At 40.8% G+C, this 13,580-nt stretch overlaps 1 protein-coding gene across 2 annotated transcripts in view; it reads right to left on the bottom strand.

Moving 5' to 3' along the window:
- RPTOR (regulatory associated protein of MTOR complex 1) overlaps nt 1–13,580 on the bottom strand; it is a 135,973-nt gene that overhangs the window by 64,232 nt on the left and 58,161 nt on the right. For both annotated transcript variants that reach the window (XM_084298491.1, XM_084298492.1), the window contains exons 8-10: nt 10,416–10,516; nt 9,324–9,468; nt 826–901 (exon numbers count right to left, since the gene is read on the bottom strand). In XM_084298491.1, the coding sequence (XP_084154617.1) occupies nt 826–901; nt 9,324–9,468; nt 10,416–10,516 (322 nt within the window). The remainder of the gene's footprint in view (nt 1–825; nt 902–9,323; nt 9,469–10,415; nt 10,517–13,580) is intronic.

Below are 13,580 nucleotides of genomic sequence, written 5' to 3'. Positions count from 1 at the left end.
TAAGTGACTTTAATGGAATTCACAATCCAGAATCTGTGAGAACATCATAGTGGAATAGGCATGAGGTTCTACAGTAACTATTATTTAAAGGTTTCCATCCATAAAATATCAAAGGAATATCAAAAATCTATACTGACTAGAGGAACTTAAGCCAAATACAGTATTAAAAACTTTACCTTTCTGCTCTCTGCTAAAAAAAAACACAACAGACAGTGACTCATTAGTGGCACTATGAGTAAGAAAAGGCTTTGGACATATGCTCAGTCTCCTCTATTTTATGTTTACTTGAAAATATCTTCACTAAGACCTAATTTTTGCATTGTGTGAAGCTGAAGTCTTTCATTACAAAAATCATGCTGGCATTTTGTGTGTGTGTATGTATAACAATACTGTTAGTTGTGATTGAGTGCCCAGAAATTTTGAAAGTCAGGTCTCAAACACCATTTCTACTGGCAAGAATTTCTTCCTCACCAACTTTTAAAACCAGAAAACTATCATTTAGTAGATGTCCTTTTTATGGTATTTTACATCGAAAAGGCATCCTGGCACACACGATCTATATATATTTCATACAAATACACCTACAGAAACAGGTGTTTGAATTCAGTATGGGTTGAGTCAGACATATACAACAGTGAAGAGTGTGAAGTTTATGTTAAATCTATTCTTCTAAATGAGGTGAATCTAGATCTACAGTTTTCCAAAAATATAAACCACTAAATTGCAACAATTCAAATTTTAAAAAGCAAAAGTGAAGTGCTGAACTGAGGTTTCCAATAATGGGTTATGCTGGGACACAACATTTCAATATATTATGTAACTTACCCTAAATGCAGTTCCTTCCTCTATAATTGTAGGTAATTGGGAAAGGCAAATATCAACCGCAAGGTCCCATGCTTGCCTAGACAAAACAGTGAAAGAGGAAAAAGCCATTACTAGTTATCCGTAAGCAATATCATACAAGAATATGGACAAAGCAATGCTGTCAGAGTGGCTTAGCAATGCTTAATATTCCCTTTCTAAAGGCAGTTTTAACACCTGAAAACTATTCAGAGACACTGAGGAGGTCTAGTCCAGCATCACAGCACGCTGCCCCACCACTGTGAGCAAGGTAACAATATCTCTAGCTGAAGTTCACAGAAACTGCTCCTCTCTGTAATGCACAGAGAAGCAGGAGTGAATTGTTATTATATACCTGTTCTCATGCAAAAATTTATGACTTTTTTAAAATTAAAAAAATGAACTTAATCCTAGATTAGCTCCAAGCCATAATCCTTCAGGCACACACCTCCCTGTATGCATCCAAAGCCTTGCTTGCTCTGTATTCGAGTCACATCAGAACAGCTTGGGAAGATGTAGTCCTGCTGACAAGTCCTCCAACCCATACCGTGGGGATATACATGTACCTACACTGCTGCTCTAACTCTCCTTTTCAGCATCCTCAACACAGGCACTGTCATTGTACATATCACTGAGAAAAGGAACTCAGTCTCCATCAATCTAACTCCGGGCTGGTTTTGCACAGAGACCTTATTGACAAAGAGTTCTCTACGTGACTCACCCTAAGGATGGAGGGATGAACACTAAGCCAGAAGAACAGGAAACGTTTAAACAGTTCTGGTTTTACACTTATCCGCTGTGCTACGTAATAGGAAAGTATTGTGATCTATAATACTAACAGCACATAAACTACGCACAGTGGCCAGGGAAGCTGTTGTGGTAGACTGAGTGCAAATGCAACGTGGTACTGTCTGCTTCAAAATGCTCACACTAAACTAAAAGAGGGCCAAACTAAAATGAATGGATTTGGTCTCCAAAGTTCCCGAAACACCTCTAAAAATGTGAAATGGGTACTTTTCACCCAAGAAACCATTATCCCCGCTCTAACCATAGACATCCCATGCTCTTTTCATTTTAACATATGAATTTATGCACTCCGAGAGGCTAGCAAGTTAGCCCACCACCTCCTGGGTTTCTTAAACAAAAGAAACTAATTTACTCTCCAGACACATTTGTTCTTTAATGACTTGTGGCCATCATGGGTTTACCTCAATAGGCTTAAGCAGTTTTTCTTCTAGGAACGCCTACAGACATAAGGCCAGAGGTGATAATCGATACAGTGCATTTCAGTTACCTGCTCTAGTAAGTTCTTAAATCGCCCTGCTCCAAGTCAAACAAATCCTCCCATCAGAATTACCGAGCAAAATCTATCCCATTAGCCTAACTGGCAGCTGTTCTCAGCTAAAAACAACCTCTCCAATTAGATAGAAAAATAAACTACAAGGCTCTTGCATTTTTCTATGGATTCAGGAGATGCAGCTCGTTTTAGCTGTCCCAGACCTTGTCCCTCCGCTCCACAGCGTTTGCCTTCCACTTGACAATATGCTGCCAATATAATTAAGAGGTAGTCAAGAGACAATCAAAGCACAGGCAACAAATGCTTCCCACATGCTCAGTAAAGTCCCATGCTGGAGCCAAAATGTTTACACAGAACTGATGAGATATGTTTATGCCTCGTTGAGGAAAAGTCAATTAGTACAATTATAAAGATAATTTTGCTTCAAGCAAAGAATGAATATTCCTGACTACCAGGTGCTTGGAGGAATGGGCAGTATCACCTGAAGAAATTCTCTCAGACTTTAGAAAATGCCAATACACAATGCCTTTTGAGGTAAATGTTACTAGGAGGGAGGAAAAGGGCTTAGAGATCAGAGACAACTGGTCTTACCGTGGCTGCCTATAAAAGGATTCTGCGTGGGTCGTTATACTGCAGAGGCACAGAACTAAGATGCTGAGCTCCTCAAAGTCATTTTAGGTAAGAGGCACTAATACTGCTATAAAAATGTCTAAAGCAGCCCTGCAAGGTCAATTCTCAAAGGTTTTAAATGTTATCAGAAAGAACAAACTAAAATTTAAAAAGAGCTTTTAGTAGATTAAAACAAAATCTCTTTTTATGCTTCAAAAAACAGGCCATTAAAAATCAATGTGGCCACACAGCTGATGTTATTCAATCTTTTAAAAGAGTGTAACCACCGACATAAAACCTTAACGTTACTGCTCATCACAGACTAGAGAGCTACTGATTAACATCAACTGCTTAAGAGACTCTCATCAATTCAACTGCTTAAAATGATTCTCCAGCCTTTCCGAAGTAGCCCAACATGCCATTTCTGCTTCCTCTCCGTAAGAAACAAGACAGAAAACCTGCCCACCCAACGAGACACATGAGTAAACACCAGTTTTGCCCGAAGTACACACCACGCTATTTCCAACCCCTAGAAGAACAGCTACACGTTGCTTGCTAGACTTTGGGCTGCATAATTCATGAACGAGTTGTCACTCAGCTAACTCACTGCATTGGCAAAATAAATGACTGCTTTTAAATAGGCATTACGGTAATTAAAAGATTCAAAACAAGCCACAAAAGAATGGTAGAGGACTGGTGCCACTGAGTACATGGAGAAAAGCAGAGGGGGAAAACTGCTCGATACAGTCATGGTGAAAATAATGCCTGCTGGTGATGGGTAGTAGGAGAAGTGATTGACTGTTTCAATATGCCAAAGGGAACTAGAAAGGTAGGCAATTTGTAGATATGCTCTCTGAACTAATATTACGCTTTAGCACACAAACAGGAGATAAATTAGGGAGCAGCAGGGGAACAAGGATGGGTGGCACTGTGTCCTAGAAGTGATTTATGAAAGCCAGCCCAAGAGATTGCTACCTCTCTTCCTTCTTCGTGGAGATTACTATTTGCAAAGTGCTGTGGAAGATTTGTTTTCACTACATTAGCTCCAAGAGCTGGGTAATACCGCAGCATTGTCCTTCCCTCCCTCACTATTGCACTCTCCCAACAACCCCACGTCCCCGTTGCAGAGCAATAGAGGCAGCAGTCTGTACAGAACACAAACCAACAACGCCCTGCACCGACCCGTCAGTTCAACAAGGTCCTCAAAAGACAAGATGCCAGCTATCGTCTTGGGAAAGGATACAGCATTTCTGAATATATGAGAAGGAAAAATGAAAGAACATTGCTCTTTCATAATTCTACAATAAAAATTAAACAGTGAAAGAGCTCTCCTGAATCCAGTCACTCTCTCATTTTAAGATAGAAATATGTCTTCTTATTTCAGCTTCAGTATTTCTTAGCCCTTCAGCACAAAGTCCCCGTTCGCATGTCCCCAGGCTCCATCTCTCCCCCTTCCCCAATACCAATTTCATTACACTAGGACTGGTTAAACTTTTATTAACTTAATGTTAATTCATCCAGCTGCCTTTACTTTGTTTCCCCCAGGGTGCTGCAAAGTTTGGACTTGTACACAAGGAACAGAAGGCCGCGAATGCCAGCTCTGCTCAATGGCCGTTTTATTGTGTAAATCCATGAAACATTCAGAAATGAGAGCCCACAGTAATACTTCAGCAACATAAATGAAACATGGTTAGAGATGTGCTTTAGTCTTCCTTCACCCACATGTGCTATATTAGCTGGCAGAGCATGAAGGCAGATTTTCTCACATTCAACTAAAATTTTCTGAGTCAGTGTCTAATCCTTTTAACTCCCGTGTCACTTTTTTTTTTTTTTATTTAATAAAGTATTATTGACATCTTCTGGCATTCTGTCTTTTTCTGGGAGTAGCTTGTATTATATTGCACTGCACATAATATTAGTGAAAAATGGTATTTCTTACTGCTAAGCAGCAGCTAAGGAGAAGCTGAAGCCATCTGTAGTCTAGGGGCTCAGGCACCAGGGTACCTGCTCACAGTTTGTATTCCTGGAACTCTTAAATATTTCACTCTGTAGCAAATATGTCGGACAAGATTTTCTATGTTTTTCTGCAAGTACAACTCAACAACATAACCTGTTTGATGGAATTTTCAAATTTCAGCCTAAATTCACCTGCTTCGCAGTGACACTGTGAACTCCCTAAGCCTGCTTTAGGGGAAGACAGCTGGGGAGATGCTCAGACAGCTATTTTTGAAACACAGATATATTTATTGCTATGAATATTTGGCACAACTACAAAATCCTTCTACCAGTGCATTCCCTCACTGTAGCTGCAACTTAAAGCACACACTTTGCTGTGTTTGCCCTACATTTCCCTCCATTGAGCTATCTGTAGTTTTTAACATTTCTAGGAACCACCAATGGTCTAACACAGACACGCAAAATACCTGGTTAAATCAACAGTGTGATCTGAATTAACCTAATTCTTCAAATGCCAAACTGCTCCAAATACCCTTTCCAACCATCACTTCTTGCCGAGATGCTAAGACTTTTCTGTGCAGCCAAACTGAGGCTCATTACTCCATGAAATCAGCGAGCAGACCTGCATCTACTTGGCAACACCCCCACAAAGACTCTGGTTCCTCTCTCACCTGTAATTGGGTTGCTGTATTATGACTTCCCTTTCAGCTACCATTTCAAGTGTATTTTATTTGCACTATATTATGACTTTCTTTCAACTGGAATTTCATGCTTGGTTTATATACTATTGCAATATTTCTATTATGGACAAATCATAGTTCTTCCACAGTGTAATTAAGGTACTTCGTTCTTAATATATGTCCTATGTTAGGACATATTTCTAAATACATTATTGGGTCTATTCAAAGGCCATGAATATAACTTGCTGCCAACAGCAGTAATGTATAAACCATAATCCATCACAACTGAGACCAAGATGCTGACAGAGCATCAGGCCTCCTATTTGTACTGCACAACAGACAAAACAACTCTCGAAGTTGCATAGCTCAGCCAGTCAATCAATATATATTAATATTAATACAAGAACCTACAGCACCAGGCACCACACGGACACAACCAGCCCATGCCTGGAGGGGTTTACACCTAAAGCAGGTAAAACAGAGCAAGCCAACCAAGGACAGACACGGAGGAATGAAGCAGCACGTCACAATATACTGAGCAGGACTGGATCATAGCTCAGCTCTCCTGATTCCTAAATGTGATGCCCTTCTTGGTGAAATATAAGGACAGATAATTTGTGGGTCACATTTTCCCTCAAAAATTAAGCTTTCACTTTTCATCAGTTGTTTAAGTGAAAAGGACAATTAATAAAACAGGTAGCAGTGGTCTCCCAGAGCAATTGAGGAGAATGACGATTTAATTGGTCACAATTTAAAAAAATTGTTTTCAAAAGGACTCAAAAGGCAGACACTCATACCTCCAACAACCTTAGCGCTTCTGTTACACCTGTGCAAGACTCTCAAGACATGTGACTTTGGCAAAATTATCCAACAAGCCCAAAGGTAAGCAAAAACAGAGCAAATGGTCCAGATTTAACTTCAGAAGAGGGGCAGGCATAATTATTCATAAGGTAAACTGATGCTTCAGTCAAGCAGAAAAAAACATTTCATAGCAACTGCCAGTAACAGCAAGAATTGCAAGGCCAGCGCAGAGCATCACGAGGGCAGATTCTCTGCTGCTCCTGAGATAAGGAGGGAGATCAGGGCAGCTTATGGGAAGTTCAGAAGAGACCGTGTGTTACTGCTTCCAGTGAAATGCTGGCATTGACTTATGACTTTGCAAAACACAGTGAAAAAAAATATCCTAACACAACAGTAGTTTGCTTCTCCAGTCGGCCTTCTGCTGGGACACAAATCGGGTCCACATGCAGATCCCATTTTTATTCCGAGGAGAGAAACTCAGCAATCCTCTGCGAACACTGTGAATGGAGCAGCAAAGTCCAGGAAGCCAGACCGGCACCCAGAGGATAATGGAAGGGAGGATATATGCAAATATGTAGAGGAGAAGCTACACTTCAAACCACCGTTTAAGCTGCAAGCAGTAAAACAAAAACCAAGTCAGGAGCATGCACCCGGTGCACACAGGATCAGGGTTACAGGGGAGCAGTGAGGATACGAGGCACTAACACAAACACCACCCAGGAAGCACAGAAGAGAGGAGGAATGCCATGAGGGGTGGGGAAGCCCCTCAAAGTTTGAAGTCAGGTCCCTGAGGAGCACTGCCTGGTACTCTGCAGAGACGCTACCTGCATTCGTTATGCATCTGTAACGCCGAGGGAGAGAACCCTGGAGGCTCTTGCCTGCCTCTTGCAGATCAAACCTGCTGACAACTGCGGCCAGGACTCGCCTCACTCCCCAAAATATTCAGTCTGACACGTGGGGGGATGAGATGGAACACGACAAAATCCCTGTGGGAAGGTCTCCATAAAACAACAACCAGCAGAAAGTTGCTGCATCATCCACGCAGCCTCCACCACTTAACAAAGCAGCAACTTGCAAGGCGATGATCAAATCACTCCAAAGTTTCGGTTCTTTTCAACACCCATCTGGCCAAGTCTCCCCTCCTCCCAGCCACATTATCTGGTTTACCTAAATAACAAAATGGGTTTGGAGGTTTCAGATCTGGAATCCGATAGAAAAGTACTGAATGAAAGGTGATGGGTAAAGAGCAGAGGATTATTTTTAGAAAGTATTTAACTGAGGCCTAAATTACTTTCTAAATCTGTCTTCTCTGAACGTTCATAATAATGAACTGAGCCACATCTGAAAAAGTGGAATTTTCTCCTTTCCTGGATTTGATTCAAATGGCACCTTTTTTTTAGGACATAGAAAAAAATGTGTCAGGGGATTCTCTGCGCACTTGCTTTTTCCTTTGCTAGTGTTTGCTATTCACAAGAAGGAAAGCCTTGCACATGGGACCTTTCCTGAGGAATTTCTTCTTCCCAGAAATCCTAAAAATCAGCAACAATGCCATTATCCTGTGGTATGGTCTGAAGGGCTTTTCAAAGGCATTTTCAGCTCCATTTCTCACAAGGAAGAACTATGAGAGGAGAAGAACGCCTTTCTAGAATCTATCATGGTACCAAGCAGGTCTGTGAGAGACACAGAATGGGATCCAGGTCTTCTGAGCTCTATTCCTGTGTTTCAGCACCCAGAGAGCAACACCACATCAAGTTATACTCCATAGGAAACAACAAATACAGGCTTTTAGTATGCTGGCAATAAGCAGGACCTATATGCTCATTAGGAACCAGAAACATAGGTTTTTAATATGCTGGCAATAAGCAAACTAAAAATAACTCAGGAAATTTACTGTATTCATTTCAAAATTTCAGCAAAAACATGTCTCGTTCTACTGCAACTGCGAATGCACGGTTCCATGGCTCAAGCTCTGCCCAGTAGAGTTGTAAGGTCATCTGAAAGACACCACAGGAACTCTCAGGTTTTCTTCTACTCCTTTCACTCACAGATTTCCCAGTGCCTCATGCTGCACAATGATAAAACAACTCCCCATATTTATAAGTGACTGAAATGATTTTCCTCAGAAGTTGATAATTCAAAGCACTTAAGAACATTGCCATGTACAAACACACAATGCATTCAGCAAGGCTATCCAATTTGCAAAAAAAACATATCCAAAGTCTATCCTACCATCTCCATGTTTTTCAATTATTAAAACAACTTTGTGTTACCAGCAAATGCCTCCTTGTTGATTGCTTGCACCTGCAAATGCTACCGGGGCTCTCTGTTACCTTGCCTACATTTCTTAGAGAAAACATTCAATATAATTTAAATTGGTGATGTTGCTATCAGTTTTGCATTGATTGTCATCACTTCATATCTCCTCTACATTTATTTTCTCCCACATTTTTATGGAGGAAACTTATCAAAAGGATTTTGAAACCGCAGGCACATTAAGCCCACTCACCTAGACCTGTCATTTTATTAGCCTTTTAGCAAGTTACACAGCTATCATTTTCTCCTTCAAGAACTACATTAGCTTGACTCTACCAGTCTGTAGCTAGCCAAATTTTGTACTCTTCTAGCATCAAAGTAAGCTTTTAATTAATTTGTTTGATAGCCAAAACCACATTTAAGAGGTTTTCCATAACTGCACCATTGCAATCCATTTCTGTTAATCATCTTAAAAGCAACAGTGAGAGTAGATGAACTCCGCAGTAAAAAAAATTCTTCTACAATGGAAAGCAAGAATGTTTCCCTTGGACCCCAGCTCTTCCCACCCTTTGCAATTCCAGGTGACTAGCTTTGCTTTGTGAAAATAAAGGTAGCAGATGCCACACTTCCTTTCTATTTGGATAAAAGATTACATAGCTGAACTGAAGCTTCCATATTACAGAATTATATTACAATTATGTATGCACAAAGACATACATTTGGAGGTGGGTATTAACACTGCCACATGCTCTTTCATTTCTGATCCAGTAACTTAATCAGTAAAGCACTGTGTAGATTTAAGTAGTAACAATCTTTCCTGAGTACAGCTCCTGAAATCTCCTTAAGGCATCAGCACTCAGCCTTTGTAGCCGGGCTGTGCGACTTACCACATTGCGTGCATGTACGTTGGAGGTAGACGAGGGCTGCTGACCGGGGTACAGTTGTAAGATCTCATAATTCTTTCTGCCAAGAGAAAGTTACGAAATAAACTGGCCACAAGCAGGTCTTGCCGGAAGAGCTTCTGGAAAAGATCTGTCAAGAGATTGCATGAATTACTATATACATATCTTTATAACTCAAGTGCTCTAGGTAATAAGTAAAAATCATTTCAATGATAAAAACGTGTTAATATTTTATTCCAGTAACAAGAAATCTACAACTGTTTTTTAGTGATGCGATATCACAGCTATTAAAAGTACATCAGCACTCTGAGTTCCCTTAGAACATCACAGTTACTCTTCACTTTTCATTAAAAGAATTAAGCACTTCCTAGCTCAGGTTGGATTTGCCTTTTCTGGACAAAATTTCTCTTTCAGTGTTTCACTTACACTCATTTTCCCTAAGGTTTTGGAGATTCATAAGGGAGAAAAGGACTTGTGCATACTATTTAATGATGAATTAAACACCTGTTAACTGGCAGTTTGGTGTGCTTATGAAAAGCCAAAATGAATACTAAAAGATAACAAACACTATCTTCCAGAGGGGCAAAGAAGTGTTTATGCAGTAATGAGCATTAGTGAAAGTTGGAAAACTGTATACAAATTTGGCCACTTGTGCTCCAGAAGAATGAATTCAGAGCAGAACAGGTGGAGAAAAACGGGATGAAGTTACTCATGCTAAAGACAGACTGTCTTACCAGCAAAGAGGAAAAAACAACGTTATGCATGATACTAACAAAAGCTGGAAGAAAATAGATTGCTCTTTCCAAATACAGTAAGAAAATTATTCAAGGTAAAGGAATGTTAGCACTGGAAAAAGTCTTTCTTGTTTTTATTCATCGTGTTACCAAAGTTCTTCTGGTTGAGAAGAATGAACATAAAGAATTCAACTAGCCTTAAGATCACATCTGATCTGCTCTTTCAATATCAGGCTTTAATTTTCTCCTTATTTCAGCGTCTCATTTATCTAATTCTTCATCCTACTTTGAATAAGTAATGCTCAGTGCTGATGAAAACTTGATTCACCTGCCTGAGTCCTACCTCTAGGCAAGACGTTCCACGCAATGGTGTCTGTGATGGCTGTGAAGATCCAGTTCAGCTCTCCCAGGGGAGTTCTCCTGTCATTCAGTCTTCCAGGAATCCTATGGGGCAGGAGAAGAAGGGAGGGATAAGCAGCTTGCCTCTTTTTTTTTTGTTTAAATATACATACTTTTCACTGTTTGTTTAAATACACACACACACACACCTCTAAGCTTCAGTCAAGGCACTTGGAAGACCATATTCCAGAACCTTAATTCTCCTAGTGCTAAAAGGTTTCCCCCCCACCCTTTTATCACTTGAGAGGTTTTCTGAAGGGAGATGCTGCAACAAATGAAATCTTTATCTACTTCTTTCACAGAGCACCTATTTACTGTAATCAAGTAGGTAATAGTGGTATCATAACCAAAATAGTTAAAGCAAGAATTAATGTTGCTAGACAAACTGTCCTTTTTCAAAACATATTACGTACAAAGTGGCTTGTAAGATTAATTACTAGAGCTGGGGGGCACGCTTGCTGTTTCTTACAAAGCCACAGTCTGCCACCCAGTACGCTCCTTGAAAACCCGACATTGTGAATTTAGCTAGGGATTCATTGCTTGGCCATCAGCGCTGTACACAGATGCATACATAGTATCTCGATTAAAAGGTTGTTAAGCATGGAGTTATTAAGCATAATCAGCGGCTTTTCAGTTCAAATGGAAGACATTATCTGCAGCTAAGACCTTTCTGATGAACACCTTGGCATTCACAGAAATCAGTCAACTGAATGCCAGTTCCTTAACTGAATTTAAGGTTAACACAGCGCTTCACAGAAAGGTGCCAGCAAAAGGCACATTCTTTGTGAGCTCTGTAAACAGGCATCGCTGATATTTGAGTGAAAAAGATGCCATTGTCAAGCACCTCCTAACGAAGAAAGCAAAATGCTGCTTGAATGCTGCACTCTGGAGCCCTCCCATAGCAAAGCCACAGCAGAAACCAAGGCAGCACATTCTGCCCTCATGCTGGCTATATGCAAGGCTTGGTCCTTGTTTAGAGAAAGCTATTTATTTAGTCCAGGTTTCAGCATAGTGCTAGTCTAAATATCACAGTGTGCTATTAATATGCTGTGTACAGTCACTATAATTTAATCACTTTTGTCATGGCAGTACCTGCATGTCTAAACAATCTAACATAAGAAATTAACGTTTCTTTCTACTGTGCTCTATTTTTCTTTTCCTCCTGAGGAGGCTGAATTCCTTCTCCTAAGAGCCAGAGGCCTGTTTGCACAGCGTGCAGGGGAAGCAATCAGCAGGCACCGTCAGTGCTGCTGCGAGCGGCTCTGGCAGCTCGGCATCGCGCGGCCTTCCTCCTGCTGGTCAGCGGGCCTGCCGACACAGGCTGCAAACAGGGAGTGCAGTGTCAACACCAAAAATACCCAATTCTTGTCAGCAGTACAGATCTGGAGTCTATTTGTGGTGTAGCAAGGTACTAAAAATGCTGAGGAATCCAATGGCTAATTGTATTAAATATTTTTAAAGTAGAAAAAAAGTGGCACTAATCAATACTCGGGCTGGCGGCTTTCCAAGCAGCGATCTACTCTTGTCCCTGCAAACACATCGGACATTCACTGAAAATGTTCAAGGTGGTGTTTTTTTTTTGTTGTTCTTTCATATTTTTTATTTTTTTTTTAAGATTTTATGTAAAAACCTCAAATCCTGCGAAAGCTGAAATATTCATGCAGATATCCTCATTCTCAAAGCAAAAGCAGAGGACCAGCTGCTGATTCTACAGGGATAAAAGAGCTGCACATTGCGTGAACATCTAATAAATAATTACTTTTAAGTACACTCCCTGAAAGCCAGGGGCTGACTATAATGTACAGAAGTAGTACTGGGCTGAAATAACATTTTGGTGTGTCACAGCGAAGACCTTCACTGTGACTGTAGCAGCTAATGGCCCTTTGCTCTTCAGAAATGTACCAAAACAATTCTTTCAAGCATGTGTATTATATGTGAATATGTACGTATATATTTTGGCTATAAGATGACTTGCATATAAAAGAAGATTTTAAGAAAACCTAGTTCAAATGTTAACCTCTCTTCCAAAATCTCTAGCGTCAGTAGACGCCAAGCAGCGTGTTGTGATGGACAAGACAGAGCAGCGGAGGAGAGGTGATGCTGCCTGGTATTGCTGAGACTGATACGAGAATGCTGTGCCTAGTAGTCATACTTTGGCATTCATTTAAAATGGGACATACAAAACATATCAGGTGCAGGAAAAGCTAAAAAAAAACACGACATTAAATTGATGTCACACTGAGAAATTTAAGGTCATTCCTACACCAAGGAACAACTTGAACACTGTGGATGAACACCCACAAGAGGGAAAAATCCTGCTGCTAACAAATACTTTACACTAGGAGATGAAGAAAGAAGAGCATTTAACTGGTAAAAGAAAGGGAAGCAACTGAGCCTTCGTGTTTCAGAGGTTTAAGCTATACATAATTCAGAGGAGCATCAGCTATTTCGGCCCTGCTGAGGGGTAGCCAGGTAAATTCTGTAGCCTGAGACACGCAGAAGGGCAGAGCAGATAACGTGACTGTTCCCACTGGGATTAACATTTATTACTCCAAGCGTCAATACACCAGAGACAGCAGCCTGACAGGAGCACGTTTGGTGCAGGCAGAACAGCACAGACCTCTTCTGCAGCATCCCAACGACACACGATAGAAACTGAAGAGGTTCAGCCTGCAGTCCATGGAGAGACAGATTTGAATCTGAAAGCTTTCTGCAGTAGCCAAAATTAGCTGCTCACTTGTCAGTATGAACTGACGACGCGGTACAGCACTGCCTAGGCATGCTCCACGTCCAAAGGAGAGAAAGACACCAGTCTGGTTTGGCACTCATGAGGTGCTTGCTTTTGTAGACTGAAAAAAGGCACCCAAATTTATTTCATCCAGGAGCTGAACTCCTGCTGTATTTGCTCATCCTTAACAAGAGGCCTGAAGGAACTACAGGACCAATGCTCCTTCTGTGGTCTAAGAGACCAGACAAAAAAGCCTACCGTGACTCAAAATCCACACGTACAAGGTTACTCAAAGGAAGAGAAGTGGCTGCGAACTTCAGCATCTCACAGCTTCTGGCTCCATCCCGAGCACCTGTCTCAGATGTGTTTTCTAATGCTTTT

The sequence above is a fragment of the Netta rufina genome (genome assembly GCF_964035555.1).
Source record: "Netta rufina genome assembly, chromosome: 19".
In the NCBI taxonomy this organism is placed as follows: domain Eukaryota; kingdom Metazoa; phylum Chordata; class Aves; order Anseriformes; family Anatidae; genus Netta; species Netta rufina.
Note: the sequence above shows the minus strand (reverse complement) of the source record. Positions and strands in the feature narration are given on the sequence as shown.